Source organism: Cupressus sempervirens, chromosome 7 (assembly GCF_028749045.1).
Source record: "Cupressus sempervirens isolate cs-2001-9-10 chromosome 7, ASM2874904v1, whole genome shotgun sequence".
Taxonomy (NCBI): domain Eukaryota; kingdom Viridiplantae; phylum Streptophyta; class Pinopsida; order Cupressales; family Cupressaceae; genus Cupressus; species Cupressus sempervirens.
In genome coordinates, this window is record NC_143124.1 from 539481338 (window position 1) to 539506933 (window position 25596).

The 25596-nt window shown below is 34.9% G+C and overlaps 1 protein-coding gene across 2 annotated transcripts in view; it reads left to right on the forward strand.

Annotated features, from left to right (window-relative positions):
- The window catches only part of LOC149547892 (ribonuclease H2 subunit B), a 288765-nt gene that overhangs the window by 21390 nt on the left and 241779 nt on the right, over positions 1-25596 (forward strand). For both annotated transcript variants that reach the window (XM_089791942.1, XM_089791944.1), the window contains exons 2-4: positions 6664-6744; positions 19764-19865; positions 20130-20206. In XM_089791942.1, coding sequence (XP_089648068.1) covers positions 6664-6744; positions 19764-19865; positions 20130-20206 — 260 coding nt within the window. The remainder of the gene's footprint in view (positions 1-6663; positions 6745-19763; positions 19866-20129; positions 20207-25596) is intronic.

The following is a 25596-nucleotide window of genomic DNA, read 5'->3' on the forward strand; positions in this document are numbered from 1 at the left end:
ATCGCATAATTGTTAGATAAAGCAGATAATTAAATAGAAGTTGCATGCTTTCTAAGGTTGTTTGGTCAGGGACACTAGAATTTGTTAGTTTTATCATATAGGCTAGTTGAAGAGACTTCAACTACTTTGGCTTATGAATTTTAGTGAGTTGTGGCACAGATATTATGAAGTGTGAGAGCATTGGATAGTTTTTGTGATGTGCGATATTATTGTTTTAGGCAAGATACGTGCTTGGAGATTTTCTTGGCCACAAACCATCATAATAACTCATAGCATAGTGGGTCGAGGTACAATGACACCTTACTTTCTAGAGTTACGCTCCTTTTGGAAACTAAAAGAAGATTCCTTGTACGGAAAAGTTCTACGTAATAAATAACCATGATCTCTAGAGGTGCAGTGTAATACCATGGCTGGGTATTGTCTTCAAACTCTCAAATGAAAATCACAAAATAATGAACAACAAATACTTGCAATTGATTTAATCAAATATTCAACAAATAACCAGCAATTCATCCAATATAACGGATTCCAATAATCTCAGGTTTGTTATTGCATTATACATCAGCAATACAATAACTATTGTTATCACCAAAAAATCCAATCTTAAAAACAGAATTACAGTCAGATTGGAGATGCTAAAACAAGAGATGCAATGAAGTGCAAGTGAGACACCTGAAATGACGCATCCACTACGATAGTTTTTCGTCCACTGTCTTCCATCTTGTGGGTTTTCGTCATCCAAGCGAGCTGAAAGCTGAAGCTCCCAATTGACTCTCCAAGAGAGATCAATATCCGAGCAAATAACCAAATGTATATCCAAGCATACTGAAGTGAGCTCCTCCTCTCCTTTTTAAACACAACTTATTGATCTTTCATCTCCGTCTGCTTGACTCTTCATTTTCCATTCCCGTCCTTGTCCTTTTGCTAGTTCGTCTCTTATTGACTCCCCCTTTTAATATTAAATTGACTTTGATAACTTTGTATTAAGTCCTCAATAGTCAATATTAAGATGAATGGGGTTGGGCAATTAATTTTCAAATGTCCCAGAAAAAGGGAGAAAAGAAATCATGATCACCATATTGACATACACAATAGAATCTTCCGCCTCTGCCCCCTTGGGGAGGTGGAATCTAAGACCCATTTTGTTTTCCAATGCCCCATCTACTATGAGCTCAAGGGGAGGTTTTACTGCTTATTCAGAGATTGCGGGTCCCTTTCTTCATTTTTTCAGATACACTGATCGGCGGTGTTTGACTCTTTATCTCCAAGAGGTCATGTGGCTTTGGAATCACACTTTGTAGCTACTATTCCCATCGAGACAGATTCCGGATCAGCTCATCACCTCTTTCTTCTTTCCTGTGCCTCTCACTAGGGGAACGGAGCAGATGCTCAACACACTTGACACAATCACCCTATCTCCAATAGCTCCTAGAGATGGTCTGAGGCACTTCCTCGCCCTAGACCCTCTCATTCAATTCTAGACTACTCCTTTGTGAGGAGTTTTTAGGCTTTTCTCATTTCCTTGTTATTTTGCTTTCTCCCTTGTTCTTTTTGCATACACTATTTGGTGCTCTCACTGCTGGTTGCAGCCTTGTCGTACTCTTTCCAGTCCCTTAAACCTTCTTGGTCTTTTGTTGGACATTTAAAAAAAAATCTTATCTCATCTTCTTCTAGTTGTCTTGTCTGGGCATCCCTTGTCGTGCTCTCTCCAAACACGCTCTATGCTTGCATTTGCTCTTTCTGAGTTTCTCCATCTGCATTTGTTTACTCTCCACTTGCTGCTGATATTGTTACCTTCTGATTTCTTTGTTAAGCTCAAACTTCGATCATTATGCCTCATCATCATTTATCCACTTGTTTTGTTTTCCAGTGACATCAAAATCCTTAAATAAATCTGCAATTGGACCCTTCACGATTAAATCTGCACCTTCTATCTTTGTTGCAACATCCTTCACCAAATCTGTACTATCTCCTCCAAGATGTTCTTTCAAACAGAATGACGCCTCTATTTGCTCATTTTCCTTATCAAATACATATTTTTCCCTAAAGCACAAAATAGGATTTTCACCATCAACAAGCTTTGAATCACTTTGAGCTCCATCTTTAATCCAATCTTCAAGGTGACCAATGTCTGAAGTTTCTAACCTCGGGGAATTAAAAGTTTCAACATTTACTACCACTTTGTAATCTTCTTCATCCTCTTCATTTACTGTGGCTACAATTTTCTTTGCTATTGCACCAAACAATTGTTCAATCCTCTCTATCTCATCCCCAAGCAACCCCTCTTCTTCATCCAATTCCTTATCAAACACAAGACCTTTATGTATCATTGGACACTATCTAAACCTTATGCTTATCTGCTGCAATTTCTATACTTATCTCTTTATTTGAGTTCTTTTGATGCCTTCCAAGAGACATGCCCCCTTTGTGTATGGACTATCTACTTCTTTCTATCGCCTTCAATTTCAACTTGATTAGAGAAACAATTCTTTTCCAGTGCATCCACTCTTCTTGCAATTATGTCTAACATTTCACAGAGTTTTCTTTTCTCCACTCCAATGGAATACTTATCCCAAGATAGAATTCTTACAACTTTTTTTATGCTAATTCCCATCCTTATTTCTACTGTAACCCTCTGTACTTACAATCACAATCAATCTTTTGTGCCTCCTTGTATTCACTTTTTGTAGCGCTATCTCTCAATTGTCCAGGACTCTCTCCTCCTTGCAACAATCCTTTTGAGCTTTTCTCAACCAACCACTTCACTCTCTACTCGTCCACTGGTCCTAGTGCCTGACTGCCTCACACTGAACGATCAATCAGTATGCTCAGGAACACAAGGTCTGATAGCACTTGAGGGCAACATTCCCATAATCACAAACCAAATTACTCTGCTCTCAAAGGCCACAAAATCTCACAGTACACAAAGAACATTTTAAAGAGCCATGAATTCAATGCTCTGGTACTACTTGGATACTAACCTTGTTGATAATAGAAATATATAAACTTATGGAGAGACATAAACGATAAGAAACTATGATTAGAAGGTAAATTTGAAAATAGAATGTTATTAATAAAAAACCATTTTTCTTTATAATTAGAACATAATGCATAGAATTGGAATTAAGAGGAACAATGCCAGAATCAGTTTATAACAATCTTTAATGACACATGAACGAGGCTTTACAATTCCATTGGAATTGGTCTTCCCTCACACCGCAGAACAAACTTGGGAACACTCAATGTCCTCTCAACCTCTTACATAAAGAAACAATGAACAAGAACGGAATAAATACAAATCTGTAAGAACTCGCTGTAATGGGACTACAATGTATATGATCTCCCAAGGAATCAGATTGAACACACATAAAATCTCAGTTACCAAAATTATCCAACTTCTATTTACATCACAACCCTGCTCTCTACTGTCGATCTGCAGAATTTCCTTTCGTTTGTTCTTTTAGAACAATACATTCTTCTTCCTTTTATTCTACCTGACTCTCTCCCCAAAGGCAATCTGTCTTCCCTTTCAACCAGTAAACATGCAAATCTATCTATTCAATTACCAAGATCCCACTTGTAACTGTTGGCAAATGGGGTTGCAAGCTTTGGGTTTAACTATGGAGGAAACTCTGTAGTTAAGTGCGCTCAGGCTGGAGTAGTACTGGGATGGGTGACCTCCCGGGAAGTCCCGGTGCTTCACCCTTGTGAGCATCACCTAGATCCAATGAGTGCTAAATGTTCCATTTATTTTCATGAGAGATGGATTCATGTTGAATCACTACTCACGAAACACGGGTCATCGAGTTTGACTCAAAATCACACAGTTAAATCCTGATATTCACATCACAATTTGACTTGCTGTGGAAATTATCTCCTACTTATCAGGTGTTTAACTACTGATGATCTATCTAACCTCCTGTCTTCGTATTGTCAGGAAACATGAACTGATAACTGTTACACACGAAAACAAGATTAGAGTTTTCAGAAATCACCTAACAAGGCAAACGAAAATTGAAAACAGGCAAGATGCTCCCGCATCAATTACACTATACAACACCATATTAGAGAAAAAAACAAAACCCATTATAATATATATTATATTTTTGAAAAATGATTTATAATATTTTCACAAATATTTTGAACATTTTGAGAAGTTAGAACTAAGATATTTTAATATTTATTTACTAGTTTGAATTTTGAATCACATCATAACATCAATATCTTTCAATGTTGTTGAAGGAAACAAAAAGTGGATCATCTAATAACAGGAGAATAGTTACATTTTTGATAGCATGTGGTACTATCCATGAGTTTGTATTTGATGATTAAATGATCTCTATGAATGCATGGAATATCGTGGCAATGATCCTCTATTATTTCTCAAGCAATGGAGATTTTCTCCTTATTCATGTGTTAAAAGAATTGCGCCCTATGCCTTTTTAATTGGTAACTGGGAAATCAGTTCCTCACCCTTTGTCTTAATTGAAATAGATTTTAGCTTGTTCTGTAATGTCCCCATTTTCGCTAGCATCAGAGTTTGAGGGATTAGCTTATTATTGTGATCCTCGTAGGCTAATAATTGTGGATAGAAGGTTTTTTGGGGCAGAGGTTCGGTTACGGGAGGGTCATGTCTTCTTCACAATTCAGTATGTTCCAGTTTGGTCTTCATTTGACTCAGATTGGACTTCATTTGGGCTTAGTTTCATCCACCTACTATTTATGGAAAGTATGGTGATGGTTGAGAGAGAACCTTTCTATTTTAGGAATGTGCATTTGGTCATATGGGGAAATAATAGGTGTGACTTTTGTTTCAGATGACATATTTAAAGGATAAGTATTTTGGGAGTTCTTATTATTTTATGGCCAAATTATTATTAAATCATTAAATGACCCGTTAGAAGGGGCCATTTATTTAATTAATTCATCAAAGCTTATGCCAAGGAATTGATTAAAGTTTTGGAGGAAATAATAATCATTTTATATTATTACGAATTCAAATATGCCACGAGAAGCAAAGTTTGCATTTTAAGTGAAAAGTATATGGAAGTTGTTGGTGTGTTGGAGAAGATTTTAGCTTTAATTGTAATAAAAGCAAGCATCTACTTTGATTTATTCATCTCTTATCATTTGCATTTTATGACTGAATTTCATGAGGGTTTCAACATTGGCTGAAGGAGAGATTTGATTCCTCCATTTTGTTGGCACTTCAAGCTTTTGAAATACAGAGCGAATTGTGTTCTGAGTCTGAGAATTAATTCTGCATACTAGGTTTGACGAATTGTTGCTGAAGTATACCATTTTGATCACATTATTTGCTGTGATTTGCTACTGTTACTTTGAAGGCGTTCATGAGCTGCAATTTGACATTTGATCTGCTATTGGATTCTACACTGAGTGACAAGTTCTGAGAAATATCGTGGGGTTCGTGAGAAGCTGGGATTTCCTTAATAGAGCTGTGTTTGGGTTTCCTACAGTAGCAACGTTGCATCTAATAGTAACGTCTATACCATTGGCTGCCATACATTGGAGTTTGACGTGGCGACTTATTTGTTCCTGCTGTTTTATATCAGATGCCAACAACATTTACATGTTCTCTATTTAATAAGTTAGATTGCATACCAATAGTTTGTAATAATATCTATTGGCCATAGATGCACATTTAATATGTAAAAATGATATTTATGCATTCTTATGGTTAAAAAGGATTGCATTTGTGTTCCAATTCTTTACCTGGATTTCCTAGCAATCATTTGCAAGCATTTAAACCTCATTTAAAATCATTTAAAGAAAGAAAAAACAATCTGGAAATAAAAGACAGCAAGATAAAACTTTCCTGTAAAGTGTTTGACAAAATGTCAAACATCTAAAAAGGTAAAGCAATTTGGTGTTTCTCAAGCTAGAGCCAACAGGGGTTCTAACAATGGTATCAGAGTTTGCATTTTGAAACAGTATCCTAGCGTGGGATATTACAGTGGTATCAGAGCTTGCATGATAAGTGTTTGACAAAATGTCAAACCACTAGAATTTGAAGTTAGAACCGATTGGGGTTCTCTACATGTTTGTTCTTTTATACAAAATTTCTTGACCACAAATGAGGAGACTAAATCATTATAAATCCCCCAAAACTATGAATCCAAAAACACCTCAATGTGAGAACAGAAAAGCACTCCACCTGCATTTTATATATATATATATATATATATAATGTTGTATCCATATTAAGTGGACCTTGCAAAATAACTGGATTTGTATCTATTCTGTATATGTATTTGTAACTGTCTCTGTCCATGCAAGTCTAGAAAAAAAACTCTAGTTGTCAATGTTTAGGATATTGCTATTTTTGAACTCTGTTATACTTTGTTATTTACGTTATTATTTACTTCTCTTTAATTCTTTCCTACTAAGTTTCAAGATATTCAGGAAATGTTTCATTTTGTTGTCAATTTTGAAGACGTTGCTCTTAGATTACTAGGTTATCCACATCCAATTCTTTTGTATCTTCAGTTCCTTTTTCTCATAATCATGGAATATATAATAATTGTACATACATAGCCATGTTGGCATGCAGTTTCAGACATTGCTAGAGAAACAGATTGATAATCATTTGAAACTTTAATACCATCTAGAAAATTGTGATTGATAATCTGCCTACTTTTGCAGTGCCATCTAAGGTTTTAGGAAAGGGTGCTTCAGTTAGCAATGTTGAAGGGCAAATACTACATCTGCGCCATCCAAAGTCAGGTGATGAGTAATAAGAATTATATATACGCACACATCCATGCATGTGTACACAATTTTCTCGAGATCTATAGCATTTTGTAGCATAACATTAAGTTTTTTTTTCTGCTGAATTGTTAAAGGGTAAAACCATTGGCAAACTAAAAAAGGAAAAATTGAAAATGAATGAAGAGATGCTTTACAGTTCGAATTTGCAAAAATAGTACTATAGAGATTCACTGAACTTATTTTATATTTAGCTGTATATAGAAAATGATGATAAATCGGAAGTGTCTTTGAATGAATTATTGATATTGTCGTGTAAATAAGTATAATGGCTATTTAGAACATCAATGATAAAACATGCAAGATTATAAAATAGACTAAGAGAATGGACGTCATGCCAAAACTATGCAAATACACCCTAAGAAGTAGCATAATTGGGGAACAACTTACTGCAAAACCAAAAATACCAAATCTGGGCAAGGCCAAAATTCGAATGCTCCGCTTGCATGTCTACTTTTGTAGTAGAATGCATAGCCAAGACCCATTATGCAAATCCAGTAGTAAAAAGGTGAGGTTGACTTTTCTGGAAGATGACAGTATATGGAAGCATTCTATTAGGCATGGCTATAGTCATTACACTCTTTATTTCTAGCTGCGTGATGCTGTTAAGTTTTGTAGAACATGTAAAGCATGGTAGACAATGTACTAATTTACATACAATGAAAATGCAAAACCCCAAAATAATGGAAATAATTTCAAAACTGCAATGGTTGATAAATTTTCATCCCAAAATCTATAAAATATCTTTAAAAATATCTTTGTTATAAAAAAACATATTACATACAAAACAAACATGAAATGCCATTTGATATGGTATTACAATGATGAATTTCAATTTACCAATGAAACACATGAAAAAATTGTAAGTAATAAACAAACATGAAATGCTATTTAATCAACTTTGTTGGTATATTTGCAGAGTCAAAAAATTTGACAAGTTTTTGAACATTTACATGCCATGAAACTTCCCAAGTATTTGGCAAGAACTACCTTTTTTAGCTAGCTTTTGCCAGATACTTGTCAAGTCAATGGCAAAACTGGCTCATGTTGGTAAAAAAACCCAAATGTGTCTAAACTTTATCAATTTCAATGATTTTTCTCACATCTAACGCCTTGTGCAGGATGTGAGCACTGGCCCTCAAATCCATTAGGGTATCCACTCCCAAACCCATACTAATTATTGGGATTTCTCATCATATAAGAAATTTGATTTTAATTAGGGGGTCTGGGAGTAGGATATAGAATAGAGAATTCAGGCAACTAATTCTATTACAATCATAATATCATTGATCAATGATGAAGTATATCATACTATTAGCTTCAAACATTCAAATGTGATTATTAGAACCTCTCCTCAAGTTTTCACTAGACTAGGGAAGAGATGTGAAATATTCTTGCAATTTATGAATTATGATGAATCATGATGATGTTCAAACGCTATCATCAACATTAGTTGTCTCCTAACTATTGTATCTAAATTCTGTACCAGGATGTTATTTTGTACTCAATTCGCATTCATATCAATCTAGTTTAAAAGAAAACACTTCTGTAATGATTGGATACATCTTGTTATTGAATTTTGTGCAAAAAAATGCATCTCTACTGAAATTTAAACAGTTTTTAAGTTACCGAGTTTTTGTTCACTCAATTTTTTTGGGTCTGGCATGTTTTTGCTGAGTGCAAGTTTTCCAACTATGATTTGATTTTTACTAGATAATGAAGTACATGCTTACACTTATTTAGTTGGTTGTAGATAGTTTTTTAATAGATTTTTGTAATTGTTTCCTATTTTTAGACTGTGAGTACCTTTTTTTATTGCTAATAGATTATGTATTTTTATTATTTTCAAATATAAACATTAGAATATCAAAATTTAGCATGGTAAAAGCTCTAGCATGGCCTTCCAATTGCAAACCCTAACCAGTCAACTGATATCGATTGTAACAACCAATAGAACATATCAAATTTAAGTACAAAATACCAAGCTTCCCTAAACAAAAGATCGGAAACACACCTTAGCAGACCAGCCTACCCATTTACCGTATTCAATTTTTACAACTAACATACCCCCACATTATAAGACAGAGCCATATCTTTGTGAAATCAACAAGAAGCCGCCTTATACCGTGACCTTGAAAAAGTAACTGAGTACCAACAGCTGAGCACCATTATCCAGGTCTTCATACAAACCATTTTTACCAAACCATAAAGATAGGGACATTTAAAAAAAAAGCAACATTTAACATAAAAAATATAAATACTATTTTTTCTTCTTTGTAGGCTTGATAGGGTCATTGGTCCAGTAGTCCTCTGAATCAAATTTCGAAGTCTGCACTACCTTCTTCGCAGCCACATTCTCAGCAACATGCCTTGCCATTTCCTATTATATGAGGAAATACTTTAATGTCTCCCATCCAATTTGGGCCAGTTTTTCATTCCTTGTTTCCAGTCACACTCCAAATTAAAAACAGATGAAGTAACAGCTTGTTTCCTCCAATTTGCAACTATTCCCCATGCTGTGCTAGAAAATCCTTACCAGGTATGGCTACTGTCAATAAGGACATCATTTGATTCAACTATATCTTCCTTACGCATTCATTCATCACCCATTCCGCCTACTCTGGTGTCCAATTCCAGTTCCCAGTCAAAAAACATGGAGGCAATGTCCATATTGGACATGGACTGATATTCCATCCTCGTGAATACCTGTTCTGACACTCCATCCTCATAAATTCTTTGTCCAATATGATATCAACAATCTGCAGAAATATGAGGTCCTCAATATAAATACACTCCTCAAGTGCTTCCTACAGATTTTTCCAATCAAAGAAAGTTTCTGTTTATATGTTAGGAGAGTGAAACCCGCTTCCATTTTTTCACTCCAGCAACATCGCATTTCTTTGCTGTTCCCCGTTGCTCTTACCACCTCAAATCACTCCACTTTCCCACTGTCTTGGCATGATGCAAACTTTTGGAGAAATGGCGATCACCTTTCCCATAAAATGTAGTGCAACTAGTAGCCATCACATCAGTGGCCTTGCCGTGTCATTATTCCAGCCTGCCATCAAGGACATATGACATATCGAAAGCATTGAGATTTAAATCTCAAAAATCTTCCTGTATTTCCTCTGCGTGATTTGCATTTAATGCGCCCCCTTTGAAAGTTTGTTTGCCAAATCATTACCCCCCACCAAATACAATGCAAATTTGAATTCCTTAAATTTTTGATTTTTTTTATAAATCAATTTGACATATTAAGTTCTATGCAAGAGCTTCACTTTTGACTAGAGCATTAATAATGATTAATAAATCACCTCCTAAATGCAACTTTGAAACTGATAACTTTTTGGCCATATAAATTGCCTGCAACACTGCTTCATTGTTCGTCCCTTCCTGAATTTGTTTGGTGCCCATCGCTACAATTCTCCCTGAGAAATTCCTTGCCACAAATCCAGTGCCAGACAGGCCCAGATTGCCTTTTGAGGCCCCGTTAAAACACTCTAATCCATCCCTCTTCCGGTTTGACCCACTCTTCTGAATTGTGATCAAATGAAACTGGATTCTCCCGGTGAGGCCATTCATAGGCTGGACTGTAGTACTTTCTTTTTGTAGCATATATTCAATAATATATCATCATGCTGTCAACTTGAGAAAGTATGGCACATTTTTTCAATCTTGTTTCTGCTTCTAAGAACATACAAAATTCAAAGAATGTTAGTAAGAGAGGAGACAGTAAGATACAAAGCATAGTTGAATCACGCGGTGACTCGTTGCAACATTCGCATGCACAATGCAAGGGCACAATAATTTGCAGTCCTGGCTAGGGAATGATACAAAAAAATGAAATCTATCAGAGGTTATCGCAAAAGCATATCTTCTGTGGCAAAGATTTTTTTTGGTAAATTAGTGACAAAATTGCCCACTTCCACTATGTTTTTTGTTTAGTTATGCATGTCGATAATTAAGGGTTTTCTGTATGTCAAAACCATCTTTAGTAGTCATTTGCAATGAATTGTATATAACCATGAACTGGTTTTCAGAAGTCATGATTGGGGCAATTTGTGAGGCAAGTTGGCAGTAGAAGAATTAGAGAAGAATGTAATGTCCCCATTCTTGAACCCATTGTGGTAAAGCATTAGAGTAATATTGTGGATAAGGAGTGGTAGTCCTCGAACACCAATAGCTAATAGAAGTTAGTAGAAATAGTTTGAAGTAGCTGTGCTAATCTGTTAATAGGAGAATAAGAGATTATGAAACTGTGAAGTCTTATAAATAAGAGAGTTCCATAGATACATTAGGAGGAATAAGCAAATGATTCCAAGTGATGATCATCTTGAAGAAGAATGATGCATACCTCTTCATTATCAAGTGCTCTATGTTGATCAACCATGGAAAGGGATAGTTAGCATGACAATTATCTATAACAAAAAGATGCCCAGCATAAATGAAGGGAAGTTATCATAACAAAGAATCATAGAACTAATCATCAATGACAAGATCAATTGTAAGCTACATTGTCAATCATGATGAGGAATGGGCCAAGGGATCAAGGAACACAAGCATCAATAGTCAATATTTGTGGAGATGAAGATATGACAGCAGATGGGCATTTACAGTGAGCAACCATCAAAATTTGAAGGACCATTGATATCAAAGAATAAAGGTAAATGTATTTATTTAATAATTGACATGCGTAATAGGCAGCCTAGTTTGGTCTGATATTTCTTTTTGATTTGATTATGTGCTTGATGCTGTTTTATCAATCATGTCACACACACACACATATAAAACAGCATTTATGTATATATCAACCATAGATAACAGCATTTGTATATCTATATATCTAAAGATCACACAACTCAGAAAATAACACATTACATGTTCCTTAAACTGAATCTTCATTTCACAAATAGTATTACAAAATAGTTTCATACATACCCGTCAAATCTGCCCTGCTGGTAATGATGTTTTCCCAGTCCATACATTAATTCTATGTATAGTTTCCAAGCAATAAATGTGTGCTTCTAGCTCCAGTCAAGTTCAGCTGTGGAGAATGATACTAGATAGCCTTGTAAACTCTTCCAAAATGTAATTAGAAACCCTTCGAACCAGTTTGCTCCACTTCCAAGCCCTAACCTTCAACTGTCACTGGGATTTAAGCCTTATAATGTGTGATCAGGTATGAATAGTGCCGTTACAGAAGAGTTGTACGGCCTAGCTGATATGAATAGTTCTGTCTTAGCAGAGGTGCAGTTAGGACTATTTGTAACAGCAAATGATATCTCTGGACTTTCCACAGTACTTGTCACAAATCTGATACGAAAATCGAAGCACTCAAATAGCAATTAATAAACTTTTGATGTAAAATTTGTTATCTGAATGCAAACTCCATTCAAATCTGTAGACTTTGTTTTAAAACAACATAGAGATTGTTGCCCATGATGTATTTCATCCTCACAAACCTTTGGAGAGGAGCTCTCCAAACAATTACATAAACTTTCAATCCACCAACATGCTTGAAAATGAGCTCTTGGAAATCTTTTATAACACTCATAAGAGCTCTTTCACTAATCTTACCATTGTGGTATAAAACTATAAATAAAATCACTTTCCCCCATCACTTTTGCCTTTCCTTATTTTTTTCCGAACTTTGCTTTTTTGTCCTTTTTTCTTGAAATTGCTTTTTTCTGCCAGTTTTTCTCTAGCATCTTTTGGCTCTTTTTCTGCAGATGCTTTTCTTTTAATATATCCCATGACACTCACAATAAAAGACCATTTAAAATTATACTCTTTGTTTTAAATATTTGGCCTTTCCATAGTCCCCTATAAAATAAATTAAAAATAATGATAAGTTTTTAATTAACTTTATAAATCAATAACTTATTGTTATTTATTTTAATAACTGGACTATATCAAATCCCATGATAAATGTCAAACTCAACTCCACCAACATTACTAGAAAGAGCAACCGACTTTGTTAGTGCTCATCACCAGCTTGCTAAAAATAGTAAGTATAGGAGAAATTGTTTAAAAAGGCTCTAGAAAGTGTTGCTCAACTCCACTACATCCTCTAAGCTCATTGGTGACATAAAAACTCCCTTCGAATCGGTTAACACAGATTGTGAAAAATGGTACCAATCACTTCGCTTGTGTGGACAGTAATAGGTGCTCAAGGTCTGCCACCCCTTGGCAAAATTTATATTTTATTGCTAATATGTTACTAGGTTAAAGACGGGGACATCAAGCACTTTTAGGGGCATATTGATTTCAGGGTTTTTTGATGCAAAAAAAGTAAAAAAATGTACTTTTATTACTTTTTGGTGTTCAGCACCTTTAGGTACACCTAGGATGCCCTGTTACATATCTTGGGCACACCTAGGTGTATCCTCAAGGGAACTCATACCTAATGGACTTACCTGGTATGGGTGTAGGGCATGTTCTGGGCAATACTTGGTAACTTAGATAATTTCTTCTCCTACTTGGCATATTGTTCTTCTATTGATATTGCGAGTTCTGATAGGTGTTCTTGAGCTCGTTGCTGGTATGCCCAGGCTTCTTCCCTGATGAGATCGATTGGGATTGATATTGACCGCCTCCCCCTTTACTAGCTCTTGCTAAATGCCCTTGATCACCTCCTCCCCTCTCGAAAGGAGCTGAATGAACATGTCAAACTTGATATCTACAGACAATATATCATCACTACCTGGACTAACCTGCCTAGTGGGTTGTGTCCGACGATGACCTTTTATGCATAGTACTTTTTGGAGATATGTGATGGGATTATTGTTCATCCTAGTTACTTATCTTGACAGTGGTCTCATGCCCTGCGTATCTCACTTGGATCCTTCAGGGTTGGTTCTCACCATCTTCGGCCTCAGACCAACCATCATATTGATAGTGGGGAGTGGATTTGTAAGCTATGTACTTTATAAGAGGTCGAGACCGAGATTCACTTTATTTTCCGATGCCCTATCTATTATGAGATCAGAGGGAGATTCTACTGCTTGTTTCGAGATTGTTCTTCTCTTTCAGATTTCTTTAGTTACTGTGATCAGAGATGCCTTGCACTTTATCTTCAGGAGGCTACCTTGCTTCGGGATAGTACTTTATAGCTGCTTCCTCACTGACATTCTTCTATTCAGCTCATTATTGCTTTTTTCACACCCTTATCTCCTATATGTGGTGTGAAGAGGTCATCTAGCTTTACCAGATCACGTGATCACTCCAGATCTGTCAGACCCCAGAAACAGTCTTCCATGAGATCACATAAGCAGACTAGAGGTTTTGTACATCTGCAGTCTTCTCCTTCGGTGGTTGACTTCTTTTTGCCTAGAAAGGACACCTAGTCCTTGTTGCTGCCGCTCTCTGTTTCTTTCTTCATCTTCTTGTTTTTGTTGCTGGCTTTTCTCGGACATTGTTTGGTGGTCCTGCTGTTGTCAGATTTCTTGCTGTAATCTTTTACTTCCATAGACCTTTTGGTGGTCTTTTATTGGACATTAATATATTTATCTGATCTTATCTTATCTCCATTACTAGTTGACATCCTTCACCTTTTCCCTCACCCCTTGTCATGTCATGAATAATCGGAATCAAAATGAAAATACAAAAAGTTACTCCAAAGCCCATGTTTTTTATTTATATGTTTGGTGAATAAGCTTTATGCTTTAGTTTGCATTTTAATATTAGACTTTTTTAGTTTTAAAGTTTTTAATATTTTTTAGTTTTAATTATTTTCTAAAATTTCCATGTTATACTTTTTGTGTCACTTCTTAGTTTTTTGTATTTAAAATTTTAAGAATTTTAGTTTTTTAGCTTTTTAAATTTGAATTTAATATATAGAATTTCAACTAATTTTAAAAATACAAAATTTATTATATATTTCAGACATATAATCTAGAAAATTATATATTCTGGTGTCTCCTACGTGTTGAAGATGGTAGCTGCGATAGAGATCTTTATCTCTGGAAATATGAGCGCTATTACCGTTATTGTTACGTTCAGCTGAAAAAGACACTTAAGTTTTAAATTGTAATATTAAATATAAATGACATGTGTCATTCTCATGCATTGAGGCATGAATATTCAAAGAGTCATATTTAATTATAGGAGTTATAAGAATCTCAAGAGACTTCCGGTTATAATGTGAAGAGTCTCTTCTTTTGTTATATATATTGCATTAAGCGATAGGCATTGTACACTTGAACATTTTATTATCAATAAAGATATTTTGTGTTGTGTGGCTGGGTTTTTCCCTTCATTCTCAAAGGGTTTTACCAGGATATTTCTGGTATTCTTTGTTTCAGTTCAAGACAAGAACTATCATGGTCGGATAGCTATGTTCACCTTCAGATAATACCATCTAATTGGTAGGGTACTGTCTTTGATATATTTTTTATTTTTTGGACTAATTTTGATTAATTAGATTTTTGTCCGCCTCACCTTTATTATTGGGTTTTCTTGCCAACATCTCACCTTCTTCATCGTGACGCCATGATATCATGACTTTGGATATTTCTTCCGTTTTTTTTGGCATCTTACATGTGTGGTGTCAGTTTCATTTATTCATGCATCATGGACTCTCCTCCCGTTTATCTTTGCAACTGTAATTATTCTTCTCGGTGAATTATTTGTTAGTTACTTTGTAGGAGTAAAGTCAATATTTATCAAGATTATTGTCCATGATCTTTCGTATATTTGTTGGAATATATTACGTCGCAAAATAAAAAGTCGAAATGCTCTTCTATTGCGTTTTCTTGTTATGTTCGCACAGGTCACAGGATCACTACGGCTTTTTGGGTTTTATCTCCTGGAATGGTTTCTAGAGGAAGCGGTCTTGAGCTTTTGAGAAGTTTATTTGCTTTTCAATCATGAAGCTAGATGTTAATGTGTTGAGATATTTATCCAAGGATGAATTTCGTGTACTCACAGTAGTGGAAATGGGCATGAGAAATGCTAATGGATTTTTTGAGAAGGTTATAATACTAGGTCTAGAGTTTTCAGCGCTCAGTAAGCAGAAGGGTGTTTTGTAGCTCTTAATACGATAGGAGGTATTTGTTCGATCCGTATAATCATGACACCTGTTAGTATTTCTTTTCACTCATGTATGACATCATAGGTCTGGTCACTAGAATAGCATCATTCAGTTCTGGCCGAAGAGGATGAGATGAGTAATCCCGATTTGATAAAACCCTCTAATTAGTGTTTAGAAATGTCTTTGGCTCGGATATCTCCAAATGAGCACACATACCTCACTATAATATCGCAGTTGCTGTGGATTTTTAAGGGAGATAGAAGCCGCAAAATCTAGAACTCAGTGGAAGATTTATTTTTTATGAGATATCGTAGTCGGCACCAGGGCATGTGAACTGTTTTTCGAAGAAAAGTGGTCTCAACCGACACCCTGGCTACAGAAGAGTCGCTCAATGAACTTCCAAGCAAATTTGATGGGCGCCAAGTGAATTTGTTGAATTGCATACTCAAGTAGGCATTGAAGAATCTCATTATATTCTTGGAGTAGCTAGTCTAAGATTATTTGAAGCAGCAGGAAATGGGATAGGTATTTGGGGTTGTTCTGTTTGGAATGAAAAACACAAGTATCATGCTGCAACACATTAATTACACTGGATTTCCTGCCAAAAGACATATAGAAATGGAGAAAATGGCAGAGCCCGTCCATCTTGAAGATCTTTTGTATTGGAGCAAGATTGGTTTCTGTAAGGGCTTAATATTCTAACTTTAATATTTGGAAAGTATGTTTAAATTTTTGATTGCAGGGTGCATCAAGATATGAGTTATAGCTCGGAGAGAGATTCAAGCATTCAAGGGAAGTTTTTCTGCATATTCTTTTGTGATATTTGATTACAGCCTTCAGATTTAAAATGATCAACTATTGAGGAGTAGTTTTGTATAAAACTTTGTGGTCTCTTATTTTGATCTTTTAAACATGGATACTTGAGGAAAAACTTTGTGGCCTCTTATTTTGATCTTTTAAACATGGATACTTGAGGAAGTCATTTTTGGCAATGAGAGGTTTGTCTTATTTGAAAGAAGAATCACTCAAATTATTCTTTTAGGATTATAATATCTCTTGATGACATGCATGGTGTTTTCTTGCAACTCATTTTTGAGTTGTCATTTCACTAGGAATAGTGAATATTCTAATATTGATTCCTATTTGTCATTAATATCTACTTTCGTTGCAAGAGAAAAGCAATGATTAAGAGGGAGATATTTTAGCTTTAGAGGGAGGCTTCATAATTAAAAGGGAGTGCTTTTGGAATTTCCTTTATTCTCATGTATGCTTGTGATGCTTATAGGATTTGTAAAATTTGACTTAAATGGAACCAAGTCTTATTTTGTTATGTATATTCTTGTATGAATAAAAGAGATTGTAAGATCAGCTATGATAACTCTTTCACTATGCAATAGTGAACATCATGTTGAGAGAGTCCATGATGTCATCACGTTGAGAGATTCCGTGATGGGAGTTGGATGTCATGTTGACTGATTCCATGACAGTTCACGTTGAGAGAGTCCGTGATAAAAGGCTTAGCTAAGTCTTACAAATCTTTTTATATTGAGTGATTCCATGAATGTGATTAATTGTTACAGGTTTTCATGTTGAGAGATTCCATGAATGTGATTAATTGTTACGAGTTTTCATGTTGAGAGATTCCATGAATGTGATTAATTGTTACAAGGTTTCATGTTGAGCAATTCCATGAATATGATTGATTGTTATAGTTTTTCATGAATCTAATAGGATATATGGGATAAAATTTCATTATTAACATTTTGGTTGCAGTCTTGAGTGATTGTTTAGCTAAAGATCTCTCTGGCTAAGAGGGAGTGTTGAAGATGGTAGCTGCGATAGAGATCTTTATCTTTGGAAATATGAGCGCTATTACCGTTATTGTTACGTTCAGCTGAAAAAGACACTTAAGTTTTAAATTGTACTATTAAATATAAATGACATGTGTCATTCTCATGCATTGAGGCATGAATATTCGAAGAGTCATATTTAATCATAGGAGTTATAAGAATCTCAAGAGACTTTCAGTTATAATGTGAAGAGTCTCTTGTTTTGTTATATATATCGCATTAAGCGATAGACATTGTACACTTGAACATTTCATTATCAATAAAGATATTTTGTGTTGTGTGGTTGGGTTTTTCCCTTCATTCTCGAAGGGTTTTCCCAGGATATTTCTGGTATTCTTTGTTTCAGGTTTATCTCTTTCTTATTGTTGCTTATTTCATTGTTTTCTGGGCTCTAGTTTCAACACTACGTACTCGTCTTGTTCTAAAAAATTGACATACTTGGTACTTGTAATGTCAAGCATACTAGTACCATCTCTTGGCAACACTTGTGAATTTAAGCTTCTATGTGAGAGAAATCTAGTACTTGTATTCGTTTGCTTATGGGTTGTTATTCATTTATTGTACTATGGATACTAGTACCATCTCTTGGCAACACTTGTGAATTTAAGCTTCTATGTGAGAGAAATCTAGTACTTGTATTCTTTTGCTTATGGGTTGGTATTCATTTATTGTACTTTGGATGCTGTTGCAAGCTGAATGGATCTTGGTTTGGTAGTGAGCACTAATTCATGAGCAAAATGGCCAAGGCATGACCTTGTTGCTTTGGACATAGTTTGTATACTTAGATTCATTTTAGAGTTGATAAACCAAAATTCAGTCACAAAATATAACTTTAAGCAAAATTCAGTTACAAAATATAAATTTTATGCAAAATTCAGTTACAAAATATAAATTTATGCAAAATTCAGTTACAAAATAGTATCAAATGAATCTAGTGGGCTTCGGGGCTGTGCTTGTAGTGGAGTGAGGGGTTAGCACCCCTTTTGGGGGTTTAATTGTAGCAGCCCCAGTGGTTTTGAGGGATAGTGCCTATCATGAGGGTTTGGAGGTAGTATCCTTAGAGCAGTTGAGGGCTGATGCCTCAATGAGTGCCTTGCCCCTAAATCACACAAACCTTAATGGAACATGTCTTTAAATGATTTTAGCAAACTAGGTTTTTGAGTGTCAAATTGCCTTTTTTGTTCCCATTTTCCTCATTTCTTCTTTTTTTCCTTGTGCTCTGCAAGTTTTTCACTCTAACACATCGATTACTTACTAGAAACTTGTTATAAACTTGAAGGATACTCATCAGTCGTCACAACAAGTTGGCGATCTTTTCTTGCAAAAACTTATGGAAAAAATACTTACAATGACCTTCCAATTAGTTAAACTACGGCCCTAGAATCCCTATGGGCATGTCCAAATGTACCTACAAGGTACCTGGAGCAGCATGGCTATGCTTGGTTTGTCTAGTAGCACCAATAAGCCTAGACACATTGTTGATGAAAAAAATGATTTTGAACATTTACAAATATATCTTAATAACAAAAAAGCCCCAATACATGAGTGAAGGCCCTAAAAGTGACCACAAATTTCTGCTATTCCTTCATTTCAAAATCACAAAGGATAAAAACAACCAATATAATTTCAGATTGCCATTTTTGCATTTGTAAAATTTGCTAGTTTTTTCAAGGTTGTAGGATTGCAAATGTGCCACAGATGATTGCTAAGTTCCATGAGAGGGAATTATCATGCATAGATTAGGGTGCACTAATGCACAGTTCTGTGTACACTAATGTACTTGAATGTCAAAATCAAGGTTGTATGTGCGATCTTTGGTTCTATGCCAAATTCTGTGTTTGTGGCTGTCAAAGAGCAATTTTGTTCTATGGTTGGTCTTTAGTTCTATGCTAAATTCTGTATACTTAGTATTGGAAGGGAAATTCGGTTCTATTTTTGCTTCTTGGTACAGCTATGATAAAAAATAGAAGTTGATGTGAGAAAAAATCTATATTTCTTTAGATTGTAAGTGAATTCATTTAGTAGTATTGAATAGAATTCTTGTTATTGAATGTTGTATTCTCTATCTAACTATATAATTGTTCATTCACTTATAGGAAGTCCAACCTGCTACATCTTGATGGATGGATGTATTCAAGAACTTCACTGGTTTAAGCAACGCTATGGCTCTTGGTTTCTTGGTGAATATGTTTGTGAAGGTGTTCACAACTGTTGCAAAAGGCCCTTTTTTCTTTGTAGTGGCATTTTTTATCTTATTGATCTCATCTTATATAATTTTTATTCCATGATTGCAATTACATTCATAGGATTGATGTTTTGTGGATTTTGAATCCTAGAAATTAGGCAGGTTTTCATCAAGCATTATATCCTTATATATTTGGCGTTTATTTCATTTGGACCTTGACAAGAAATTGAATATTAGATATTTGATAAGAATTTTAACAATCTTATGGTGTCATTAGATGGAAGCCTCTATGTTGCAACACCAGTAGATCCCATCTTCATTGTGTTGCCACTTTTAGATCAAGCTCGAATGAAGGTACGTTAGTACTTGTTAAAATGTGACTATGTATTGTTGGATAATGATTTCCATATGTACAAATATACATGGATTTATGTCACAAAAGCTCTCCTGGATAAGATTATACTGAAAGATTTCCTCAGCTGGCATGTATATAATTTTTTTTTTCTAGGGATTTCTAGGACATCATCTCAAAATGTTAAATACATAACTCAATTTTGAATTCTAAGGATTGCTTAATACAAACATCATCCTTCTAAAATGGTACAAAGTTGAGATTTGCCTACACACAGCCTTTGTGCTTATAAAAAACAAGTATATTACATGTCACATTTCTTTGTAGATTAGCTTAGCCATTGTCATAGTGGGATTTTCTCCATCTATTGAAAGAAATCCTACTTGAATGCCTCGTGTGTGGTTCATATTGCTTGATTCATTGTATGTGAGTATTTATTTCAATTTGTCTTTAGATTTGAATTTTTTATAGAACTTAGATTGTTTTGCTTGGTTGCATTTTTGTAGTTTTCATGCATCCCGTTTAGTATCATCTTTCCTTCTTTCACACGTTTTTCAGCAAAATAAGTATGCTCAACTGTCAAAGAGCTTGGGGTGTTTGTTTAAATTTGCGCCTCTATAACATTCATCAAATACCTTAACCAATAGGAAACATTTATTTTATGTTTAGTGGCCTTTATTCTACCTGTTCTTTCTTCTTTGAATATATGTATTCTATAGCTTTGTACATCTCAAAGTTGACAAACTCAGATGTGGTAGACCCAAGATTTGCATCTCAGAAAAAACTTGTCAAAACTTGGTAATTTAAAAATACTAAATTTGTAAGAAAAACACAAATTTTAGACAAAATGTAGTGCTAAAAACGTAACAAATCAGTTTTGGAGGGGCTCGTGGTTTGAAATGTGCCCCTTGCAAAGAATTGTATTTAACTCCAATTTGCACAAGCACATTTATTATTTATCATAGAAAATCTTGTGTTTTAAGTGTTTATGCGATATAAAATTATTTGTTCCATGTTTGACAAGCTTTTTATAGGGACTTGTTGAGTCATTGTGCATGTTCACGCAAAAAGCTGATTTATGACTACAAAATTAGTTGATAAGTTCACTTTACAAAAACTTGGGACTTCAGAAAACTTGTGAGTACTTGTTGACTTGGTGAGCAATTAAGCTATGGTACACAATGGTATCTATTAAGTATCGAGCTACACCTGAATCTTTCTATATGACTTCTATAGGTAATGTATATTTTTAACTTATCAACAGTATGCACATTAATCTCAAGCTACACTCATACTTATCTCTCTCAAGTCAACATTGTGCAATGGCTCACTTGAGCCAGACCTAATATTCAAACTTTTTGCTTTGTTTTGCCCAATTGTTTTTTTCTATCTTAATAGATTTTGGGTGTGTGTGTGTGTGTGTGTGAGAGAGAGAGAGAGAGAGAGAGAGAGAGAGAGGATGGCAAGGCCGTGTAGTTTTCAAGATGGAGATTTATGTTTGAATCCCTCCAATTACATATAAAGGTGGAATTCCAAGTGGTGAATTCTTCAACTTTCATTGTGGCTTCTAAGTTAATCAAAGTTGAATAGACTGGATGTTGTATGAGGGGAGGAGTTTCCCTTTGTGGCGTCCACCATTATGCACCAGATTAAAACTCTGAAAAATACATCAAATTTTGAATTTTCTGATAAAAACATGCAAATATCATCCCAATTCCCACGTAATAGTGGATTTCAAATAAATCACGTTTTAGAATAATTAGATATGAATGAATGCATTTACTTTATGTACATATATAATTATAATTTAATTGTTGAGTTTTTCTAGCATGTCCAAGCCTGAGTTAGAAATCAATATTAAATAGTTGTGTTTGCAACCTACATCTACCAAAACCATTACCCCTTATGAATGTATTACAAACAATAGTTAGAATAAATCTTACAACATATTTTCCCAATACACCTTAAGTGTCTTAGGACACTTTCCAAGGATGTTAGAACCATGTCATATAATTACAAGGTAGATGGTATGCTAACTGTTAACATTTGTAGCAGTACAATGAACACTGAGTCGGGGGATTGATGAATCAGTGTTCATAGACAACTTTTCATTTCAAAACACTTTTTAAAATCTTGATCATACAATATAAACTATAAAGAAATGAACTGTAAAGCAAAATAACATGCACAAGAATTTGACAAAAGTATTTGTTCTGAGTGGAAACCTTCTGGGTAATAAAACCACTCGAAGTGCCTCACTGGCTTATTTGAAAAACTGGTTTTACAAATGCCTCACAGACTAAATGCATCACTGGTTTTTACTCTTTTCAACTTTTTTTACGTATCAACACAGAGGACTAACTCTGATTCTTTCAATAACATGTGTTTCACTAATCTAAGAATGCATACAGTACATCATTGCTTATATATTTGAATACTATATACAATAATATATCATATGAGTTCTTCAGATCTCTCTCTGAAAAATGTGTCTCAGTAAATCCTCAGTCTCTCTATATGCTTTCCTCTGAAATCTACATTCTGAAATGTTTCAAGATAATGTATACATTATGTTCCTTACCAAGAAACTGAAAACTTGCCATGGAACTGACAACAGAAGTTTCTCAACTGCAAATCTAACTTCTCTTTCAAAACCTAAATGCTTAACTGTCATTGAACAGTTTTCCAAAACAAAATAATAATCATATGCTATTTTGGGATAACTGAATGCTTGATGAATCTGAATAATATCTTAATCAAAATAATCTTCAAACAGAAACCCTGTAAACTGCTTTGGTTTCATCCTTAACATAATGTATTAAGCAAATCCTTCAAAGACTCAAAAATGATTTAAAAACTATCATGGAAAGACATAAAGATATGATATACAAATTAAAAACTACAGAGAGTAAACTTTGACTTCAACAATATAACCAGATATGGAACCATATGGGCGAACCCAACAAACAAGGGTTTATGAAACAAAAAGCATAAGTATGCATATACAAACCCATAACAGAAAGAAACAACTTGAGCTAAGGTTAGAAGAGATTGAGTTGACCATAACCAGTTAACAAATTTATCTACTGCTAGTTTTATTTTCGCAAAGACTCGAATAGTGATTACAAGGATAACAGAACTGCAAGATTATAAACTCTCTTTGAGACTCATAATTAATAAACTGAATCATCACAAACCCTCAAACTGGACTGGAATTATTTTTAACAAAAGAGAGTTTGAAGAGCACACAATTATACTGAGATTGTGGGTGGGGTGGGGGAACTTTGCCAATTCAAAACTTTTATCCACACAAGTAACTTCAAATAACTTTAAATGCTGAAAACAACAATTATGCACAGGAACACAATAACTCAGATTTACGTGGAAAACCCATATGGGAGAAAACCACGGCAATAAATGCTTTTATATAAACTTTGTTCTTTTACAATATATTGTACGGCTTCAACCTACTAGAGGCTCCAACCTCTATGTTTATAAGCACCCACTCATTGGAAGCTCCAACTTCCACACTTCGCAAGCTCTGACCTACTGGAAGCTCCTACCCCCACACTTCGGAGGCTCCAACCCACTAGAAGCTCCTACTCCCATTGCTTGTCTTTGTGAGCACCGATCCACTGCACTCAACTTTTTCCACTCCGGCTATGTTGCTTACCCAACTGGGGATGTACATTTTCTTCGCACAACTTATTTTCTTCAAGTTGATATTTATATTTGCTTTAGATTCATATCTAAAAATTTCTTCCTAAAAGAAGCAGCAATATTTCCTTTTTATTATTGTAAAACTACTTCTTTTATGTTTCTAACTCCACATATTCCCCTTTTCTTTAACTCTGATTATATATATATATATATATATATATATATATATATATATATATATATAAATCAGAATACAAATCTGACTTTATATATATTTCACACTTACTCCCCTTTTCTTCTTGTACGCTACATCCTCTCCTCTCATTAACTTATTTAAAATAAATTCTCTCTTCCCTATATATCACTTATATTTCCCATGAACAATTGCAACTCATTAAACACTCCTTTTAATATTTTTAATCCATCATTAGCAAATCATATAATTATCAATTTAATGAAAACTTACCCGTGTATGTGAATTTCATATATCTTCCTTGCTATGTATCTTTTCTTATATATGTTTTATTTATGTTTCGTGCCTGTGCTGGATCGCAGGGAAGATTGAATATAGGAGCTTTTGGGTTGCGATCTTGCGCTGTGGTGCAGATTCATGCATCGAAGGAGTTGCATGTCGGATGAGTTTCTCATCAAATGGGCAGTTTTTTCCTCATTCGATGCCCTGAAGTTGCGACCTTGCGATGTGCAACATTGCAAGGTCATTTTTTGTAGTGTGTTTTTGTGTTGTGACATTGCAATTGGTGTGTTTGTGTGCTCTGCGCAGCGTCGTGAGTCAGTTTGCTAGGAGAAATTTGAGCGCTGCAATAGTGCGCAGGCCAAAACTACAGTGCAGTTTCGTACTCTGCACAATTTTTCCCTACTAACTAATTTTTGACCTGAGAGCCCAGTATTTATTGATGAACTGTATTTTTTGTCTTTTTTAGCATTCGACATCATTTTATCCGCACAGAAATCACTCGATACTATTTAGACTTAGATGTATTCCGTGTTTATGTATGTGTTCCATGTTTATGTACACTGTCTATGGTCTTTTATGCACATGTGCTTCTGGAAGACATTCACTTCTGTACATTCACCTCTGCTGCTTGAAAGCTATTGTGCCATTATACCTTTTCTTTGAGTTTGTTTGACCCACATATCTCCAACACTATGCAACGACTTCTTCGTACACATTTGTCATTGTCCAGATAGGTGTTGGCTTGCCCAAAACACTATCATATAAAGTAAACCTTGAATTAAGTGAATCATCATAGTACCATATTACTGCTGTCATGAACATCGTTTGCCATGTCATTGTTGTGCTATTTATAACACCATATTATTGTCATGCATGTTGTTAGGGGATGCATCAATGTACGTGTATGCATGTTGTCAGGGGATGCATCAAAGTACGTGTATGCATGCTGTCAGGGCATGTATCAAATTGCATGTATCGCTAACATATAAGAGATGTATGACCAAACTACTGTCATGTATCAAAACTGATCAAAATGAGAGGTATGTGCATCCAGTTCATGCTATGCCATCAAGGACAACAAACTACTTGACATCATACATCCTAAATACACCTATAGGAATGACAAACATGAGAAAAGCATCCCTTAGCCATCCTTAGCTTGTAATAACCCCAACTAGCTAGTGTTAAGGATATAGCTAGTTGGGGTTATTACAGTGGTATCAAAGCTTGCTTGGAAAGCATTTGACGAAATGTCAA